This window comes from Panthera leo (assembly GCF_018350215.1).
Source record: "Panthera leo isolate Ple1 chromosome B3 unlocalized genomic scaffold, P.leo_Ple1_pat1.1 chrB3_random_Un_scaffold_42, whole genome shotgun sequence".
NCBI lineage: Eukaryota > Metazoa > Chordata > Mammalia > Carnivora > Felidae > Panthera > Panthera leo.
In genome coordinates this window covers 125,764-147,374 of record NW_024962220.1, presented here as the reverse complement: position 1 = coordinate 147,374, position 21,611 = coordinate 125,764, and the positions used below count along the sequence as shown (strand labels likewise).

Below are 21,611 nucleotides of genomic sequence, written 5' to 3'. Positions count from 1 at the left end.
GACTTTTAGGTAACCTAAGGGCAAATCGCAATTTTTGGGCCGATGCTCAGCTCTCAGAAGTCCTTTGTGGTGTTTTAGCCAGCTCTGTGGCTAGGCCTATTCTGCCCTGTTCACCCTTAGAGGCGGTTCTGATTGTGCGGCTGTTAATCCTGGGGGAACCTCCAAGGGGGTGGCCAGCACCTGCTTCATCCCTCTTCCTCTTGCCTAACAAACTGCCTAACTCTTGGACATGTGGCTCTTGTGGTCTGGACCCTAGTATGTGATATAGAATATATGATAGTATGTGAACCATCCACTGCATCCACTCTGCTGGGGTCGGTGGATCCAATTCCACCAGAAATTACTGGTTGAGATGGAGAACCCCAAGATGCTGCTAGTGAGGTGCAGAGTGTGCAAGGCACTCACCAGTTGGGCACAACCCCTGCAGCTGCACCTGGGACAGGACCCCTGGGGACAAGGAGACTCAGCCTGGGCCAGTCACCAGCAGTCACAACCATTCCCATCATCCCACATCTGACATCTGAAACCCTCAGCTTTGGGACCCCTCACCAGGCACAAGGAAGGCTCTACAGTCTCTTCTGTTTCTCGAATACAGTTCTGCCTTCCTCAGGGACTTCAGCCCTGTCTGAGGAGAGAGCTGTGGGCTCCCACTCCCCGAGATTGGAGTTTACTCTAGATCTTGAGAAGTTTGCCTGTGTGGGAGGGAGCATGTCCTGATAAGTGGACAAAAATTGAGTCAGGCTCCCCTTGTCCTTCCAGGTCCACCTGTGGGCATCTCTTTGTGGATCCGCAGGCTTGTTGGTCCTCGGTCAAGGCAACACTTGGTCTATGAATTGTGTTGGAGGCAGGTCAAGTGATTGCCTCACCTTTCTGATCAGATAGTGAACAAATGAGTGGACCACAATTCACTATACTCTATCTGTCCGAAAGATATTTGAAGGGATCCATATTTTCTCCAGAAAACTTTCCAAATCAAGTCTTTAAGTACATTCAATTTTAACAGTCATTCCACACATAACTGCATAGGAAAAATCTATATTGATGTCCAGTCTGGTGTAAATATAACAAGCAAAGGACACTTGTTCCCAGGATCATATTTCTTTTAGTTTCCACACTGATGTATTAACCTCACCTGACAACTACCTGCAGAGCTTGAGCACACCTGGAGACTTCTGATCTTGATGGTTCTCTGCTGAGGGGGTTTGCTTCCTCAGTCTTCTGCAAAGCTTGGAAGCAGTGCCGACATCTTTAAGTGCACAGACACCAAGACATGGACACCTTTCTGTCACCTGCAGATATGATTCCCATGCATGGCTGTTGTCTCCATCTCCTGAGAAATCCCCATCCAACACAAGGGGCTGTTAACTCAGGGAGGAGGCACAGATGTCACAGAAAAGTGGGGGACTCTTCACTGATATGGACATAGACCATCAGTATCTGAGGTAAGAAGTTAATGGCACTAAAACAACCACATTAATGAAAATGGATTGGCTGACCTGGACATCATTGGAATCTAAATATCCGGAGCCTAAAGAAATTGTAGAAAATGTGTTCATAGTCCTGAAGGCATATGCCAAGAGGATAAATGCTGAGTTAGCTGAATAGACTTCAAATAGAGATCAGAATGCTAGATAGTAGATAGATGATAAGTGGATAGGTGATGGATGATAGAGGGTAGATAGATGATAGATAGATAATACTTTTATGTTATATTAAAGTCATTATAGAGGATTCACATCATTATGAATGTATTATAATGAAATTACCCACTATTGGCAATATTTTTTAAAAGACCATAATTTCATACGGAAAAGAATATTTGACACCAACTTTAGATATACAAAATAAATAATTATGACTTCAATATTTTGTGAATACAGCTTCCACATGGGGTAACACATGCCTGCTTGTAGATTCCTCCTCCCTCTGGGGCTTTGACTTCCATTCCCATTTGTTCCCAGGGTCTCCCTTCCCAGGATGTCCTGAGCTCTGGGATGTGCAGGGACAAGAGCTCTGTCCTGGATCTGGACCATCGTCCCTCTGGTTAACATTTACAGCTCCTTCCAGGCCCTTGCTCAACCACCAGGCTTCTGCCCACCAGGCTCCCTCCCTGCCTCCACCACCTGCCAGCCTCCTTCTGGACTCTTCCATTCATTTCCTGTGGATTTAACAACAGTTTGTTAGGTTGGCAGGTCTCCTAATAATAATTCACATTGAGGAAAGAACTGTATAGGTAAAACATGACAGACTCTCTCCACAATAGCCTTGAGTTTATTCCCATGATGTTATTATTTTGCACCCCATCTCAGCCCCTTGACCCCACAGTCTTGCCTTAGAAACTGTCACTTTCATGAACGGAACTAAATCTGTCCCCCCTACACAACTGGTCCATCCTATCTATCTACTCTATATGGTCATCAGACAACCACCAAGCTAAGAAGGAACACAATACAGAGTGTGAAGACATAAGTATTTATAGAAATAATTTTATAAAATTTTATCTAATAATCAAAGTAATGAGATATTTACAGAAGTAAGTTAAATATGGTAAATGACCATGTTTATTATAAGATTCTATGAGTTTAGATGAACATAATCAAGTTACAGGACAACCGAGTAACCACAGGTCAAAGAAATGTATCCTTCTCAGGTCTATCCAAACCCTTTCCTTTGCACACCAATCAGTTTCCTATCTCTCCCTTTCTCTATGGGCCTCGCGTGTTCTTTCTCTCTAAAATAAATAAACACTACAAAATAAAGATACGTACAGGTCAGTGATATTTAATGGAGAACCCAGAAATAATCCCCTTCATCTTTGGTCAACTGAATTTTGACAGGAGCAGACAACATGACATTGGGGAGCAAATGGTCTTTTTAATAAATGGTGCTAGACAGCTGGCTATCCATGTGCAGAGGAATGAAATTGCGTCCATATCTCACACCATATACAAACATCAAATCAAAATGGATCAACAGTTTAAATGTAAAATTATGACCTCTGGAAGCAATATATCGAGATAAATCTTCATGACCATTGGGTTTAGCAATGCTGTTAGAGATGACACCAAAGCACAAGCAAGGAAAGAAAAAGTAGATAAATTTAGTTTTCTCAACATTAGAAACCTTTGTACACCAGAAGATGCTATCCCCAAAGTGAAAAGCCAAAGCCTAATGGAAGACAATATTTGCACAGTATTTGTCTGGTAAGAGCCTGTTATGCAGAATGTATAGTTTTTACAACTCATCAACAAAAAGACAACCCAATTTTTAATATGGACAAAGGATTTGGATATATCTTTCCCCAGTGCAATCATACAAATGGTGAATACCACTTGAAAAGATATTAAACATCAATAGTCCTTATGGAAATGGAGATTTAAACCACAGTGAGATACCCTTTTACATGCACTAAAAATGCTCTAATCAATACAACTATAAAATAACAAATGTTGGTAAAGATGTTGAGAAATTGGAACCCTTCAACCTTGCTTGTGGAAATGTAAAATGGTGGAGACTATGTGTAAAAGAGTTTGGCAATTCCCCCCCCCCCCAAAAAAAAGATAAAAACCTAGAATTACCATATGGCCCAACAATCCTACTCCTAGATGTATATCTCGAAGATTGAAAACAGTTGTTTAAACAAAGTGCATGTGCACATACATAGCAGTACTGTTCACAATAGCCACATTGTAGAAACTATGCAAATGCCTATCGGTGTGTGAATGGATAAACAACCTGGGGCAGACCCTTAAGCAGGAATATTATTCTGTCATACAAAGAAATAAAGTAAAATGTTGTGGCTGTAGAGAACACTGGTTTCTCAGAAAGCTATCACAGAACTCCACATCTGCACTTACATCTGGAAATTTAAAGCAAAGCCTTGAGCAGATATTCATGTTCCCGTATTCATAGCAGCTTCTTCACAACAGCCAAAAGATGGAAGCAACCCAAGTAAGTATTCACAGGTGAGTAAATAAACAAAATGTAGTATATACACAATGGAATATAATTCAGCCTTCAAAAGGAAGAGAGTTCTGACACACACTAGCACACCGACTGAACTTGGCAGTCATTATGCTGAGTGAAATGAGCCAGTGACAGAAGGAAAATACACTATGGTTCCACTTAAGTGAGGTGTCCAGAAAAGTCATACTCAGAGACACCAAGTAGAATGTGGCTGTAGGGGCCGAGGGGAAAGGGGAATTGGGATTTAGGGTTTAATAGATACAGAGTTTCCCTAGGGGAACATGACAACGTTCTGGAGATGGATGTACAACAGTGTGAATGCAGTTAATGCCAGACAACTGTATGCTTAAAGTGACTTACGTGGTAAGTGTTATGTTACATACATTTAATCAGAATTTAAAAAGGAAGGACTGATACACGTCACAACATGGGTGAATGCAGAAAACATCCTCAGTGACAGAAGCCATCCAGAAAAGGCCACTCAGGAACCATCTTGCTCTTTTTTTTTTTTAACATTTATTATTTATTGTTGAAAAAGAAAGACAGAGACAGGTCATGATAGGGGGAGGGGTTAGCAAGAGGGAGACACAGAATCTCAAGCAATCTGTAGGCTCTGAGCTGTTAGCACACAGCCAGAAGCAGGTGCTCGAACCCATCAACTTCAAGATCACGACCTGATGTGAACTCGGCGTTTAGCAGACTGAGACCCCAGGAGCCCCAGGAACCACCTTGCTCTTTAAATCCCCCCAGGTTACACAGATAGGGGAAAGTCTCAGGAGCACTTCCCCAAAAGAAGCCAGATCAGATTGGGAAAAGACATTTCACAGTGGGGCAGGTGGGGACACTTGAAGTGGGCCTGTGATCTGGGGTCTAATGTGGCAACGCAGGGATTTCCTCATTTGGGGTTCTGTGGTGGTTTCTCGGGAGGGTGTCCCTGTTTGGGGTAAAACGCACCAAAGTATCTCGTGTGAAGTGGCAAACGCGGTAAAGAAATGAGCCTCCAGGTAAAGCGTATTTGCGCTGCTGTGACACGTTCACTGCACGTCTGAAATCACAGAGTAAGGTACTCCTGCAAACAACAGTGTCAGCCCCACACGATAGAAGCAAGAGAGGGGTCAAACGCTGTGACGTAGGCCCACGCCCAGACCCAGCTCACCCAGGCGGAGAGGCCACGGGCCCTGCAGGAGGCAGCACGTGAGCCAGAGGCACGTGGGAGGGTTCTATTGGTGGCCACGTGTCTGGGTGCAGCGGAAGCAGTGGGATTTGGAATTCCGGTTGTCCGCAAGACGCCACTAAGAAGCTGTTAGAACTGCGAAAAGCAATGAAGGGACATCTCCCGGAAGTGGACTCGGGAGGCGGGGAGGGGAGGCTGGAAGGCGGAGCCCACCACCCAGGGTCAGGCTCTGGAAAAACCCACGGCTACAGACCCAAGATTAGAACCCTCCGCAGAGAGAAGCCCCCGGCTCAGGCCCCACCAGGGGAAGCCTTGCCCTGCGGCCCCTGCAGGAAACCCACCGCGCCTGCAGCTGGGCCCGGGAGGCGCCTGCTCCCCTGCAGCCCTGCTTTCCTCCTGCGGACTTCGCTTCAAAACCACGCTCCCAACTTCCTCTTCTCCGCGAAACAGCGTTCGTCTCCGTGTGCTCCCCGCTCGGGCGCGGTTTTGCCACAGCTTGCTGGGCCCGGATGGCAATTCTCCGCTACTCCTGAAGAAACCCACTTTGGCTGGTAACATAACTGGCGGGTTATTTCCAAGGGCAACGGAAGGAGCAACGAGGACACTCGCAGGATAGGAGAGCAGCACACACACACCACGTGCACGTCTGCACGCTCCTGACGACCCGTCGGAAAGAGAAAGGAAGAGACGGTGCCATTTGCAACCGCGGCGGAAGGAACGACGTGCCCCAGAGGAAATCTGAGCAAGGAGGTGGCAGGCCTGCTGTCCCAGGACAGGGCACTGGGGACAGAAAGGGAGGAAGACGCACGGGGGCGGAGAGCTGCTCTGTGCTCCTGGCCGCGGAGGAACCGCCCCTGTGAGCACGTCTGTCCTGCCCGGAGCCATCTGCAGCTCCGGGGTGTCGCACAGAAGTCCCCACGGCGCCGTCGCAGACTCGGGAGGGACACCCCGCCCCGCGCGGAGGCCGAAGGGACCCGCGAGGCCAGAGCGGCGGGAGTGCGAGCTCCGCCAGGGGAGCCCGCTCCTGGACCGCGAACCGCATGAGGCAGCGGCGGGAACCGAGTGGGCGCGGAGCAGGAACACGGCCGCGCGGCCCCGCCGCCCGGCGCCGGTGAGGTAAGCCCCGCGGGGGACACAGTGTCACCGCGCACGAAGCCGCGCAGGGTCCTTTCCCCCCAGGGTCTGGCGAACAGCGCCCCCCTCAGCCTCCAGGTTCCGGAAGCTCCTCTTCCCGGGGCCTGGCTTTCTCCTCGCCTGCTCCTCCCTTGGCGGGAGCTGAGGGGACCGGGTTGTTGTCAGTGTGGACGCGGGGCCACGTCCCCCTGAATCCTCCACAGTGGGCCCTAGGAGACCGGGTTCTTGTCAGTGTGGACACGGGGCCACGTCCCCCTGAATCCTCCACAGTGGGCCCTAGGAGACCGGGTTCTTGTCAGTGTGGACGTGGGGCCACGTCCCCCTGAATCCTCCACAGCGGGTCCTGAGGATACCGGGTTCTTGTCAGTGTGGACGTGGGACCACGTCCCCCAGTGTGGACGCAGGGCCACGTCCCTCTGAATCCTCCACAGTGGGCCCTAGGAGACCTGGTTCTTGTCAGTGTGGACGCGGGTCCACGTCCCCCTGAATCCTCCACAGTGGGCCCTAGGAGACCGGGTTCTTGTCAGTGTGGACGCGGGGCCACTTCCCCTGAATCCTCCACAGCGTGTCCTGACGAAACCGGGTTCTTGTCGGTGTGGACACGGGCCCTCATCCCCCCGAAGTCTCCACAGAAGTTCCTGTGGAGACCGGGTCCTTGTCAGTGTGGACGCGGGGCCATGTCCCCCTGAATGCTCCACAACGGGTCCTGACGAAACCGGGTTCTTGTCGGTGTGGACACGGGCCCTCATCCCCCCCCGAAGTCTCCACAGAAGGTCCTGTGGAGACCGGGTTCTTGTCAGTGTGGACGCGGGGCCATGTACCTCTGAATCCGCCACTGCGGGTCCTGAGGAGACCGGGTTCTTCTCAGTGTGGACGTGGGCACTCATCCACCCGAAGTCTCCACAGCGGGTCGTGAGGACACCGGGTTCTTGTCTGTGTGGACGCAGGGCCACGTCCCCCTTAATCCTCCACAGTGGGTCCTGACGACACCGGGTTCTTGTCGGGGTGGGCACGGGCCCTTGTCTCCCCGAAGTCTCCCCAGCGGGTCCTGAAATGCTGGGTTCTTGTCAGTGTGGACACGGGCCCTCATCCCCCCGAAGTCTCCACAGAAGGTCCTGTGGAGACCGGGTTCTTGTCCGTGTGGACGCAGGTCCAGGTCCTCCCGAATCCTCCATAGCGGGTCCTGAAAAGCCGGATTCTTGTTGGTGTGGACACGGGACCTTGTCCGCCCGAAGTCTCCACAACGAATCCTGAGGAGACCGGGTTCTTGTCGGTGTGGACGTGGGCCCTGGTCCACACAGAGTCTCCACAGCGGGTCCTGATGAAACTGGTTCTTGTCAGCGTGGACACGGGCCCTCATACTCCCGAATCCTCTGCCGCCGGTCCTGAGGGGACCGGGTTCTTGTAGGTTTGGATGTTGGCCCTCGTCCTCTCGAACCCTCCACGGTGGGTCCTGAGGAGACCGGGTTCTTGTCCGTGTACGCCGGGTCATGTACCCCTGAATCCGCCACCGCTGGTCCTGAGGAGACCGGGTGCTTGTCAGTGTGGACGTGGGCACTCGTCCACCCGACGTGTCCACAGCGGGTCGTGAGGACACCGGGTTCTTGTCAGTGTGGACGCAGGGCCACGTCCCCCTGAATCCTCCACAGTGGGTCCTGAGGAGACCGGGTTCTTGTCGGGGTGGGCACGGGCCCTCGTCTCCCCGAAGTATCCACAGCGGGTCCTGAGGGGACCGGGTTCTTGTCTGTGTACGCCAGGTCATGTACCCCTGAATCCGCCACCGCTGGTCCTGAGGAGACCGGGTGCTTGTCAGTGTGGACGTGGGAACTCGTCCACCTGAAGTCTCCACAGCGGGTCGTGAGGACACCGGGTTCTTGTCTGTGTGGACGCAGGGCCACGTCCCCCTGAATCCTCCACAGTGGGTCCTGAGGAGACCGGGTTCTTGTCTGTGTGGACGCAAGCCCAGGTCCTCCCGAATCCTCCACAGTGGGTCCTGACGACACCGGGTTCTTGTCGGGGTGGGCACGGGCCCTCATCTCCCCGAAGTATCCACAGCGGGTCCTGAGGAGACCGGGTTCTTGTCAGTGTGGACGCAGGGCCACGTCCCCCAGTGTGGACGCAGGGCCACGTCCCCCTGAATCCTCCACAGTGGGTCCTGACGACACCGGGTTCTTGTCTGTGTGGACGCAGGGCCACGTCCCCCTGAATCCTCCAAAGTGGGTCCTGACGACACCGGGTTCTTGTCCGTGTGGACGCAGGTCCAGGTCCTCCCGAATCCTCAATAGCGGGTCCTGAAAATCGGATTCTTGTTGGTGTGGACACGGGACCTTGTCCGCCCGAAGTCTCCACAACGAATCCTGAGGAGACGTGGGCCCTGGTCCACACAGAGTCTCCACAGCGGGTCCTGATGAAACTGGTTCTTGTCAGCGTGGACATGGGCCCTCATATTCCCGAATCCTCTGCCGCCGGTCCTGAGGGGACCGGGTTCTTATAGGTTTGGATGTTGGCCCTCGTCCTCTCGAATTCTCCACAGTGGGTCCTGAGGAGACCGGGTTCTTGTCCGTGTACGCCGGGTCATGTACCCCTGAATCCGCCACCGCTGGTCCTGAGGAGACCGGGTGCTTGTCAGTGTGGACGTGGGCACTCGTCCACCCGAAGTCTCCACAGCGGGTCATGAGGACACCGGGTTCTTGTCTGTGTGGACGCAGGGCCACGTCCCCCTGAATCCTCCACAGTGGGTCCTGACGACACCGGGTTCTTGTCGGGGTGGGCACGGGCCTTCGTCTCCCCGAAGTATCCACAGCAGGTCCTGAGGAGACCGGGTTCTTGTCAGTGTGGACGCAGGGACACGTCCCCCAGTGTGGACGCAGGGCCACGTCCCCCTGAATCCTCCACAGTGGGTCCTGAGGAGACCGGGTTCTTGTCTGTGTGGACGCAAGCCCAGGTCCTCCCGAATCCTCCACAGCGGTTCCTGACGAAACCGGGTTCTTGTCGGTGTGGACACGGGCCCTCGTCTCCCCGAAGTCTCCACAGCGGGACCTGAGGGGACTGGGTTCTTGTTGGTTTGGACGCGGGCCCTCGTCTTCCCGAATCCTCCACAGCGGGTCCTATGGAGGCTGAGTTCTTGTCAGTGTGGACACAGGGCCACGTCCCTCTGAATCCTCTACAGAGGGTCCTGAGGAGACTGGGTCCTTGTCTGTGTGGACGCCGGCCCGGGTCCTCCCGAATCCTCCACAGCGCGTCCTGACGAAACCGGGTTCTTTTCGGTGTGGACCTGGGCCCTCGTCCTCTGGAATCCTCCACAGGGGGTCCTGATGAAACCGGTTCTTATCAGCATGGATGCATGCCCTCCTCCGCCGGAAGTCTCCACAGTGGGTCCTGAGATCAGGTTCTTGTCACGTGGACAGGCACCTATGTCGTCCTGTTCCCCCACTGTGCATGTAATGGCACAGACTTAAGGTCAGAGTGGTCCTTCATGAAGAACTCCTTAGATTGTGTTGTCAAGGGTCTCTACTCCAGGTTGGAAATGGTCAAGGATCTGGGCACATGACACAAGGCAAAAACAAAGAACAAAAACCCCACACTCTTTGAATTGTCCCCATTCTATCTTAGAGGTGGATTGGGTCTCTCCCAGTGGGCCTGTGCTGCCATGCCATAAAAATCCAAGTCCCAGGAATCAGAGCTTCTTTCTTCCTACCTCTGTGGGCTCTAGGGGCTTGGGGAGCATCTTCCTCAGAGACTTCCCCCCCCTTTTTTCTGTCTGTGTCTCCTGCACTGTGCCTTGGCGTGCTTGTCATGGTCTTTTGATAGAGTGAAAAGTCTGGAGGCTCCTCTAGGGTGTCTCTGTAAACAGGCTGTGGATACTTTGAGTTTTTCAGTGAATGATGACTTTAGCGGTCTTGGACCAATCCAGCCAGCTGCAGCATGTCAAGCGTTGTAAGCAACAGCTCGAAGCCAATGACGAAGACCCACAAAAGCCAGTCAATGTCCTTGTCTCCCTCCCTTTGGACAAATGATTCCAGGAAGCCTTGCATTTCCATGATGGTATAGTGACTGTCACCCTTTCTGTCTCTCACGCTGGTCCTTGGACATGTAGGTGTAGTGGATCGTGACAGGGGAAATCTGGGATAGAAGTTATTTCTTCCCAGAGTCATGTTCTGTGGCCTCCCACACTGAGGTGTCCCACCCAATACCTGACAGGTGGGGAGCCATTGGCGACAGCAGCGAGGATTGCAGCCACTAGGGGGAGCTTGCCTTGGCCAAGACCTCCACCCTGAGTGCCATGATGCACCTTGTAGATTTGCTTCCATCACTAGCTAGGCCTGGCTAATCAAGCACAACACCATGGTGCTGGCCGCAACACAGTGGACCAAGCAGCTGGTGTCTTCTTCAACACTAATCTAGGAACACTGTCCTCGGTGTCCACCTCCTTTGGAGGTGAATAGGAAGTACACACCCCTGTACCCCCAGACTGGTGCCTGCTTGTTGGTCTCTGCAGGGAGTCTGACCTTTCATGGCACTGATAATTTAGGGTGAGGGTTTCTGGCAACACCTGGCATAAGCCCAAATCAAAGCTACAGACCACCAGCAAGCACCAGCTCCTTCCCACAGCAGCTGAGACGTGAGGGTGAGGAATGAGTGAGCCATTCTTAGGTCTAAGGCATTGTAGGGGGGCATCAGCTAGGCTCCCAATCCCATCCTTGGGGATAAATGTATTGTGGGACTCAGCTTCTGGACTGAATTAAGAACATGTAGACTGTGACCTGCTGAAGGAAGTGGCAACAGCAAGTCACAGTGGGTGACAGGCAGCTCCCTAGGCATCTGAGCTCTCGCTTGGGGTACATGAGATGTGCGGGCCCCTTGTGACTGAAGGTGGGGTTTCAGTACACCCCCAACAAAGGAAATGGAAGCACAGGATTTATGACTTACAGAGCCCGGAACAAGAGGGCACAAGGACCCAGGGAAGGGCAGGCCTCCATCCCACATTCGCCATGATCAGGACATAGAAAACAGGGTAGCAAGTACAGGATTTCTTGGGAGCGGATGGGGCTGAATTCGCTAACTTTCACAGGCTCACCTCTGTGTTATTCTAGAAGGTGCTTGGGAAACCAAAGTGGGAACCCTAGGCAGATTCTTATCTACGGTTAAACTCACTGAAAAGTAGGCAAGAGAAAGAGCAGGGATTCACCTTTCCCGGTCTCCCTCTGGATGCCAGAGTCATCCATAGACACTTGTGCCTACCTTTCTGATTGATGTATGGGGTGCTCCTTTCAGCCTCATGGTCTCAGTCTCCCACATTTGGAAATTTGCTCTCCAGAGAGGCACAGCTTGCGCTAGGTGGAACCTAATGGCAGTCCCCTTCCCTCACAGCCCGCAGACACCCCCGTGTGGACAGGCAGTATGGGTGGGTGGTAGCCCTCCATTATCCTGAGCCCACATGGGACTGGGGGAAGACAGATTACCTGGAGAATGAGAAACTTTTCAGTCCACAACAGCATAGTTTTGGAGAAAACTCATGAAGTTGCCAATAAAGGAGCTTGTGTCAACTTCTCTTAATTCTGGAACCAGACACTTCTGCTCAAGACACAGCTCTGACTCAGGTCCTCTTCCCAGAAACTAAGGCTCAGTTTGGGCTCTTACAGGCTTAAAAACTACATAAAAGCCACAAGCATGCAGTTTTCAAGTTTTATTTCAGAGTGCTGGTCGGTGACCCATGAGAGACCTGGTGTCAGAGCTGTGATGTGCCTGAGGACCCCTGTGTCTCCCGCAGACCCTTGGAAACGTGGATGTCAGCTGTGCCGCCTCAATACTGTATTTTTACAGATGCACCAGATGCATTGTCTATAGTTGTTCAGGGGTCTGGAGGCTAAATTATGGATTGTCTTCTCCAAAAATCTCTTCCTTAACTTTCTCTGTGTTTATAGTTCTGACATTTCCAGAAACAACAAAGAGGAATGCAGCTATTATGGCATAAATGTGACCAAAACCCACTCTGAGATATACCATGGATTCATGACTTTGCCTGACTGGCTGAATTCTTCTGGGAGGGGTCCACAGTCTGTGCTCCCACCAGTGCCTTGTCCGTGCACCATGGAGGATCCCAGCCTGTGTGGCAGTGGCAGTTCCTGTTATGGTTGCACATCCCTCTGTGACTGCATTTCTCTGGGATACAGTCATAATTCAGCTGAGCCCCACTGCCAGTGCAGTAGGTATCCCGACAGAACTATCCAGAAGCACAGGAAGTACCAGTTCTCACATGAGGAATCTGGGTTGTTCCTGTGCTACGCTGTGAATCCAGCCCCAGACATCAGAACCCTGGATCTCAGACAGATGGAATCCAACATGTTCTTGCAGCTGAGGGAGATGTGTGACATTCCTACACTGCAGCCTTCCACAAGGCACGCCAGTATGGGAACAGGTTCAGCGTTGACTTCCCCGGGGTGTTCTGCGGTGTCCATGTCGGCTGCCTTTGTGATTTATGGTATAGCAGACATCTTCACCTTTCCCAGAATTTCTGCCAAAGCTTTCTTGGCAGTGAATAGTGCGGTCAGTGCAGTTTCCATGATAGCAGCAGCCCTCTTCAGTGCACCCGGTTCCATCTTGCATATGGAAGTCATCAGGGTATGCCAAGGTCACCCCATGGCAGAACTCTGGAAGATCACGTATATTTTCGATTGGTCTGCAGGGTGTCCAAGCAGCGGAGTTGGTGCAGTCTGTATAGCATCTGCCTGTATTCCATTTGCCCCCAGGGGTTCAGATACAATCACGCATACAGCCTAGATTGCTGTAGCACTGGTTGAATGAGCCGCAGTCACACTGCTTTCCTGGATCCACTATGTAGTTTCCATAATGATAGTGGGTCAGGCTTTTATTTAAATGCACCATTTCAGTGTTGAACATGCACTTGCCTGTTCCACAATTCATTATGTGCTGCATATGAATGAAGGAACAGTTACTGAAAGCTTCCATTATACCAGTTAGTTGGGTCCTAAGGCAGCTGGACCTTTTTTGGCAAGCACATTCATCAGTGTCAATGCACAAGCCACAATTTCTTGCCATCTGATGTGTTGCTATGACAGACAAGAGTAAATAATGTCTGCCTAAATAACCCAGAATGATGGCATATAAGCCATTGGTGGATGGCATATAGAATATACAACTGGACTGCCATGAACCTCATGGGGCCCATCTCAAATCACATTAAGGGTGAATGTGTTTTAAGAAATCGAAAATACTTTCACTCATACTATTGAAGAGGAAAAAAAGGGGCTCTGATGCAACACATAATTGCCTGTGTGAGCTTGATGTCTCTCACTATAAATGACCATGAAACCAATAACTTACATCAATAGCATGAAATATTGACTCAATTAAGCTAACTAGCCTTACTAGGAATTGGGCACTTTTTTCCACGTGGTTAACACACTATACATTGTTTTGAAACTGAAAGCAAGTCCTTTGAAAATTCTGTGATGGGATGAACAGAACTTACTAGAGATCCTTGGGGCTGCACTGGCATTTCCTTGAGGAACAGGGGGTCCCCTGTCCTCCTTATATCCCCGGTTATAAGTAGGTCCCATTGCACAGATGTCTGCGACTATCTGAGAAACAAAGTGTTCAAATGATTGGAAATCACCGAGGGGTCTCATTTCATGGGCAAGTTAATCCAACTTCATGATATCTTCAAGACTGCCATAGCCTGTGTCACTTGTGACCATGGAAAAAGGAATCTCCTCCAGGTAGCTGAGGTAGTAACAGTCTGGAGGCATGAAGGGGTAGTCCACCTGCAAGGCTCCCTGAGCATCCTGAGTCATCATCAGCAGAGTCTGGACCAAAAGAGTTTCTTGTGCCGCATGTGCATAACATGTCTCTTGCCCCCAAAACGCAGGCTATAGGACAGCCAGCCAGGCATCTGAATGCCTTTGCTGTGGTGCGGCTCCTTCTTGGGAATTACCACCTCAGAGGAGACGTAGCGCCATGAGGGATGCCCTTGAGAACCCTGCACAGGAGCCAGCACTGCCCAGAGTGCAAACAGCAAGAGGGGTGCCCTCAGGGTGACCTGGCCCTCTGCCAGCCTCATGCCCCTGCTCAGAGACATCTGCCAGTGAGAATGGATAAATGGAGGATCCTCAGCAAAGCCAGGTCTAGACCATCAGACAGAATAGAGGGCTGTGCCAGGTGGCCAGCACCCTGCACCTGGGGGCCCCCTGTGGGTTTAGGCAACAGTCCCAGGATGTGGCATTGTGTGACCCTGCACATCAGTTCGGCTGGGGTGGATGTGGGAGAGGCAGGTGGGCCATGGTCAAGAGTGGTCACATGGACATGGGTAGGGATTTGGACCCAGAGGCATGGCTCTAGTCAACACCTTCAATCTTTCCTCCAGCTACTTGCATATGGGCTATGCAGTTATATCACCCTGAACTTCTCTACCAATTCCATGTCCTGTGGTACTGCTGGGTCACTTTCTTTGGATGACTACTTTTTCTCATTACAGAGACCACTGCTTTTGCTTCCTTGTGATGTGGAGGTAAACATTGTCAATTTTACCTTTAGGGGTGATGCTAAAAATCTCTTTGTAGTTTTGTGTGTCTTATTCTCCTTGGCTATTAGTTTGCAAGCCATTTGATCCTTTTGGTTTTTGCTTTGAAGGTTCCTCTGAGTTCACTGAGGAAAACATTTGTCAGTATTCTGAGTGATGATTGGTGAACTACAAGGTTGTATTTTAGTATTTTCTTATGCCAGCTGGGGAGAAGAGAAAGTACTGCTGACCATGTGTGAGCCCCAGGGGTTTTCTCCTCTAATTCCTTATGGGGGTTCTTTCCTGGCCTCTGGCAGTCTCCTCCCATGTAGTTTGGTTCCCTCTTCAGCTGGAGATGGAGGGGAGTTGAGGTTACTTTGGCAGCTTGCACCATGGAGTCTGCCCATGATCAAAAGATGGTATTGACCATGGCACTGCCTTGCTTGTTTAAGTACCCTCTACTGCTTTAAAACGCCCTGGGTCAGGGAGAAACCTCAGAGGTGGTGTTTGGACAAGAGTTTGCCTTCTCCCCAGTGGCTGGCCTTCTGAATATAGCTCAAATTTCTTTCCCACCAAAACTAAAACTTTGAACATTGACCTTTCCAGCAACAGGCAGCTGAATTTGGGTTTTGATAACAATGAAATGGAGAGTGAAATGGCAGTTTCCAGGGCCTGGCAGGGGGGTCAATGAGGAGTAGATCTCAAGGGCTATGATTTTGTGTTATGCAAGATGATTAAGTTCTAGAGGGGTCTCCACATCATTACCCCTGTAATTAACAATACTGTAATGTATGGTTAAAATTTTGTGAAGAGTGTGGGTCTCATGTTCAGTGAGATCTTACCACAATATAAAAGTGGAAGACACGAGTTTTGCTTCTCACACAACAGTGTGCTGAACTGCATGGACACACTCTCTACTGATAATTTGAAAACAATTAAAAAAAACTTATATGTTTTGAAAACTAACCCTGAGGATATGTCATTTACAGATATCTTCTTCCATTCCCTAGGTTGCTTTTTTGTTTTGTTGATTGTTTCCTTCACTGTGCAGAAGCTTGCTATTTTGAGGCAGTCTCTCTCTATATATAATTTTCTTGTATTATATTAATGTAAATTCAATCTGTTAACATACAGCGTAGTACTCATTTTAGGGGTAGAATGTAGAGAACCATCGCATACATATAACACCCAGTTCTCATTTCACCCAGTGCCCTCCTTAATGGCCACATGCCATTTAGCCCACCTCCCCCACTTCCCCTCAGTTTGTTCTCTGTATTTAAGAGTGTCTTCTGGTTTCCTCCCTCTCTGTTTTGATTTATTTTATTTTTCCTTTATGTTGTGTTTCTTATATTCCACTAATGTGTGAAATCATAGGATATTTGACTTTTTCTGACTGACTTGTTCCACTTAGCATAATACACTGTAGTTCCATCCACATTATTGTAATTGGCAAGATGTCATTCTTTTTGATGGCTAAGTAATATTGCATTGTATATATTTACCACCTCTTCTTTATGCATTCATGTGTTGATGAATATTTGGGCTGTTCCACAATTTGTTTTTTGTTGATAAGGCTGCCATAAAGATTGGGATGCACGTGCCCTTTCGAATCAGCATTTTGGCATCCTTTGGATACCTTTGGTATCCTTGGAAAAATGCAATTGCTTGATCACAGGATAGTTCCGTTTTTCATTTTTTGAGGAATCTCCACACTGTTTTCCAGAGTGGCTGCGCCAGTTTGCATTACCATCAACAGTGCGAAAGGGTTTCGCTTTCTCTGCATCCTTGCTGACATTTTGTGTTTTCTGAATTGTTAATTTTAGTCATTGTGACAGGTGTGAGTTGGTATCTCATTGTGGTTTTGCTTTATATTTCACTGATGAAGAGTGTTGTTGAGCATCTTTATTCGTGTCTTTTTGCCATCTGGATGTCTTCTTTGGAAAAATATGTATTCATGTCTTCTGCCCATTTCTTCACTGGATTATTTGTTTTTTGAGTGTTGAGTTTGGTAAGTTCTTTATAGATTTTGGATACTAACCCATTGTCTGAGATGTCATACAAATATCTCCCCCCATTTTGTCAGTTGCCTTTTAGTTTTGTTGATTTGTTCTTTGCTGTGCAGAAGCTTTTTATCTTGATGAGATCCCAATAGTTTATTTTTGCTATTGTTTCCCTTGCCTCTGGGGACATGTCTAGTAAGAACTTGTTCTGGCCAAGGTCAAAGAGGTTGGTGCCTGTGTTGTCCTCTAGGATTTTGATGGTTTCCTGTCTCCCATTTAGGTCTTTCATTCAATTTGTATTTATTTTGGTGTGTACTGTAAGAAAGTGGTCCAGGTTCATTACAAGTTCACGATGCTGTCCAGTTTTCTCAACACCAGTTTTTGAAGGGACTTTTTCCATTTGATAGTCTTTCCTGCTCTGTCAAAGATTAGTTGATCATATAGTGATGTGTCCATTTCAGGGTTTTCTAATCTTTTCCATCAATCTATGTGTTTTTTTTTTTTTTTTGCCAGTATCATCCTGTCTTGATGACTACAGCATTGTAATATAGCTTGATATCCAGAATTGTGATGCCTCCAGGTTTTTTTCTTTTTCAAGATCTTTGGTTATTTGGGGTCTTTTGTGGTTCCATGATAATTTTAGAGTTATTTGTTCTAGCTCTGTGAAAAATGCTGGTATTATTTGACAGGAAATTGAATTATTTGCATTGAATGTCTAGATTGCTTTGGATAGTATTGTCATTTAACAATGATTTTTCTTTTGATCCATGTGCATGGAATATTTTTTCCATTTCTTTGTGTTTTCTTCAATTTCTTCCATAAATGTCCCAGACTTTTCAGAGTACAGATCTTGTACCTCTTTACTTAGGTTTATTTCTAGTATATTATGGTTTTGGTGTAATTTTAAATGGGATTGATTCCTTGATTTCTCTTTCTCCTGCTTCATTATTGGTGTATAGAAATGTAACAAATTTCTATATGTTGATTTTGTATGCTACAAATTTACAGGTTTATTGTACCAGTTCTAGCGGGGTTTTTTTTGGTGGAGTCTTTAAGGTTTCTATATATGGTATAAAGTTCAACTCCAGAACTGAATAATCCTATTAAAAAATGGCCAGAAGACATGAATAAGCATTTTTCCAAATGTGACCTACAGATTGTCAATAAACACATGAAAAGATGGTCAACATCACTCCTCATCAGGGAAATATAAATCCAAACTACAATGAAATATCAACTCACACTGGTCAGAAAGGCTGAACTCAACAGCACAAGAAACAACAGGTGTTGGTGAGGATGCAGAGAAAGAGGATCCTTTTGGAGGTGCTGGTGGGAATGCACACTGGCACAGCCACTATGGAAAACAGCATGGAGGTTCCTTAGAAAGCTAAAAATACAACTACGTTACGATAGAACAAATGCACTACTAGGTATTTACCCAAAGGATACAAAAATACTAATTTAAGGGAATTGTACCTCTATGTTTATAGCAGCTATGTCACAAACAGCCCAGCTATGGAAACAACCCAGCCGAAGTATGCATTGATTGATGAATGGGTATAGAATACGTGGTATATCTACATAACCCCGTCCACGCACACTGGAATATTTCTCAGCCGTAAAAGGAATGACATTAGCTATTGTTAAGGACAGGGATGGGCCTAGAGAGTATTATATTTACGGAAATAAGTCAGAGAAAGACAAATATATGATTTCCTCCATATGTAGAATTTAAGAAACAACAAATGGGCAAAGGGACAAATAAGAGAGAAGAGGCAAACCAAGAAATAGGCGATTTTTTCAATGTTCACTTATTTATTTAGAGAGAGAATGGGAGGTGGGGCAGAGGCAGATGGGAAGAGAATCCCAAGGAAACGTCGTGCTGTCAGTGCAGAAACCAAAGTGGGGCTCAGTCTCAGGAATGATGAGATCAAGACAAGAGCCCAGATCAAGAGTCGTGGGCCTAACCCATGGAACCACGTAAGCCCCACGAAACAGATACTTAACTATAGGGGAAAAACTGATGGTTACCCTGGGGAGGGTGTGTGGAGGGATGGGGAGGTAGTTGATGGGGATTAAGGGGAGCGCTCATAACGAACACTGGGTGCTGTATTGCAATGTTGAATCACTATATTTTACACCTGAAAGTAATAGTACATTGCATGTTAACTAACTGGAATTTGAAGAAAAACTCAAATAATGTATTTATAGTGCCTGCAAATGGCCATGTTGGCATACAGCCCATGAAGAAGCATTTATTGCAGAAAATATACTACCAGAAAGAATACCTAGACTATTTGAACTAAGGTATGTTCTTTTCCTTTCCCACCCCAGATCAGCAAGAAGAAACTCCAGTGCAAGTAACTGTGACTATAGGCATGTGCCCCTGAGCCTGGCTGCAACCTCCCCTCCAGACTGTTGTAGCCAATACACACGGTTCCCGGTGACCAGCTCCTGTTCAGAGGACTCTTTCCCAGAGGGACAGGATGTCAGTGACCCTAAGCTGTTTGCTGTTGAGGCCAAGCCCCAGCAGGTGCCACTGAGATGTGCGACTCACTCATTGTTGGCAGCCCCACTCCCAGAAAGGAAGCTCTGCCCTGGGCACAGTCCACTAGGGATGCTGGGAACCTGATCACCCCAGACCTGACTTGTATGGCAGGAGTCTCATGCCACCAGGACAAGCAAGCCACAAGGCAGTGAAGCTGCCAGCCACCCCTAAACAGAGCCCTCAGTTTCCAAACTGTTTGGAATCCTGTTTGTCCCCGACACGCCCTGCAGCTGCAGACCTTTGCCCAGAGTATTGCCCAGGGTAAGGGGGAGATGGAGTAATCCTCTAATCCAAGGAGCAAATCTGTTCCTATAGAACTGACTTCATTTCCAGCTAAGTGTGAGGAAGAAGGTCTGGGCCTCATGTTGTGGGAGAGTCAGGTGCAGGAGACAGATGGTTTCAGTGGAGGATTCCTAACCTACTCCCCCTCACCTGCAGGAGAGAGCCAGAGCCAGGGACAGTGGAGGGAACAGCTCCTGTCAGAACACATATCAGACTATGGTCTCAACTACTCTCCATTCAGAGGAGTGCGAGGTTGTAGGGTTCAGTCTGTGGAGACTCCATACATCAGAGGGTGGTTGAACATAGGAGTGCTGTCAAATGAAGCAGAGTATCTCATCATGTGGTTTGGGAAAGAAAGAGATAAGGAATGCCCAACCAAACCACTGTCACCATGGTCTGGCTGTGTGAATGTCCCAGGTCACACCACCTCTGTAATTATGGGACTACCGCCCTTCCCTCCACATCATGTCTTTGAGTTTCACCTGATTTCAGGTGTGCATCAGTAGTGTCACATTTCTCTGGCAAAGCCTCCCATTGATGGAATTTTCGTAGTTGGTTTATTCCTTTATATATAGAAAGGCTTTTGCCTTATTCTGAGCTCCTAACACTAAGAAAGATGCTGTAAATCTTTACACACCATTTATTTATTTATTTATTTATTTATTTTTAATTTTTTTTTTAACGTTTATTTATTTTTGAGACAGAGACACAGCATGAACGGGGGAGGGGCAGAGAGAGAGGGAGACACAGAATCGGAAGCAAGCTCCAGGCTCCACGCTTCGAGCCATCAGCCCAGAGCCATCAGCCCAGAGCCATCAGCCCAGAGCCATCAGCCCAGAGCCCGACGCAGGGCTCGAACTCGCGGACCGCGAGATCGTGACCTGAGCTGAAGTCGGACGCTCAACCGACTGAGCCACCCAGGCGCCCCACACCATTTATTTTTTGAGCATGGGATTTCATTCTTCAGGGACAAATACTCGGGAGTGGTATTTCCAGGTTCCTTTTTATGTCATCCATGTATAATTTCATAAGCAACAGCCAACGGTTTTCCAGACCTGGTGTTTGTTTGTCAACCTTCCTGCATTGTTTGAGGCCCCACGTATGCTGGATGCTCACCTGGATGTTGTTGTCAGAGTTGTTCCTACCTGAGCCATTGGGATGTGTGTATAGGGCATCTGTTGCGTTCTTGATTTGAATTTCCCTGACAGTCGATGGTGTGAAGAGTCTTCTCCAGTCAGTAACTAATGTGTCTATAACCTCAAGGATAGGATGTCTACTACACAAGGCTGTGCTTGTTTGATGGAGGTTTGTTTCCTTTCTTCCTATTGACTGTTGAGGGTTCTTAGCATATTCAAGATGCAGGTCCCTTGGTGGTTATGCAATTTGTGAATGTTGTCTCTTACTCTGTAACTTATCTTACTATTGGTATTCACGTGGGCAGATAAGCGGAATTGATTTTCACAAAGTCTATTTATACCATTTCTTTTTATGGGTGTTGTGTTCTTAGCTATAGTTTTCCTTTTCTTGATGATTGATTGCTTATTACTAATATTTTTTTTTAAATGTTTATTCTTGATAGAGAGAGAGAGAGAGAGACAGAACGTGAGCGGGGAAAAGCAGAGAGAGAGGGAGACACAGAATCTGAAGCAGGCTCCAGGTTCTGAGCTGTCAGCATAGGGCCTGACAACGGGGCTCAAACCCTCAAATTGTGACACCGAGACCTGAGCTGAAGTGAGACACTTAACTGACTCAACCATCCAGGCACCCCACTGATTTCTTGACTTACAATGTAACTAAAAGTCTTGTTTTTTTTTTCTGGTTTCTCTCAATGTTGACATGTTCCCTATTTGGTCTCTGTTGACTTAGAGTTTTGTCGTTTGTTTTTAAATTTATAGACTCTAGCAAATCATTTTCGTGGCATGGTTTTTCCTAATATATGGAAATTAAGTGGAAATATAGGAAATTGAAGTTCAAATTTCACAAGAGTTG

At 48.3% G+C, this 21,611-nt stretch overlaps 1 protein-coding gene across 1 annotated transcript; it reads left to right on the top strand.

Moving 5' to 3' along the window:
• The first annotated feature begins 5,287 nt into the window (after positions 1-5,287).
• On the top strand, positions 5,288-20,127 carry LOC122212715. Its single transcript, XM_042926674.1, has 3 exons — positions 5,288-5,691; positions 5,888-6,256; positions 19,127-20,127. Exons 1-3 carry the CDS (start codon positions 5,288-5,290, stop codon positions 19,422-19,424), a joined length of 1,071 nt encoding a protein of 356 aa, XP_042782608.1. The 3' UTR covers positions 19,425-20,127.
• The last annotated feature ends 1,484 nt before the right edge of the window (positions 20,128-21,611 follow it).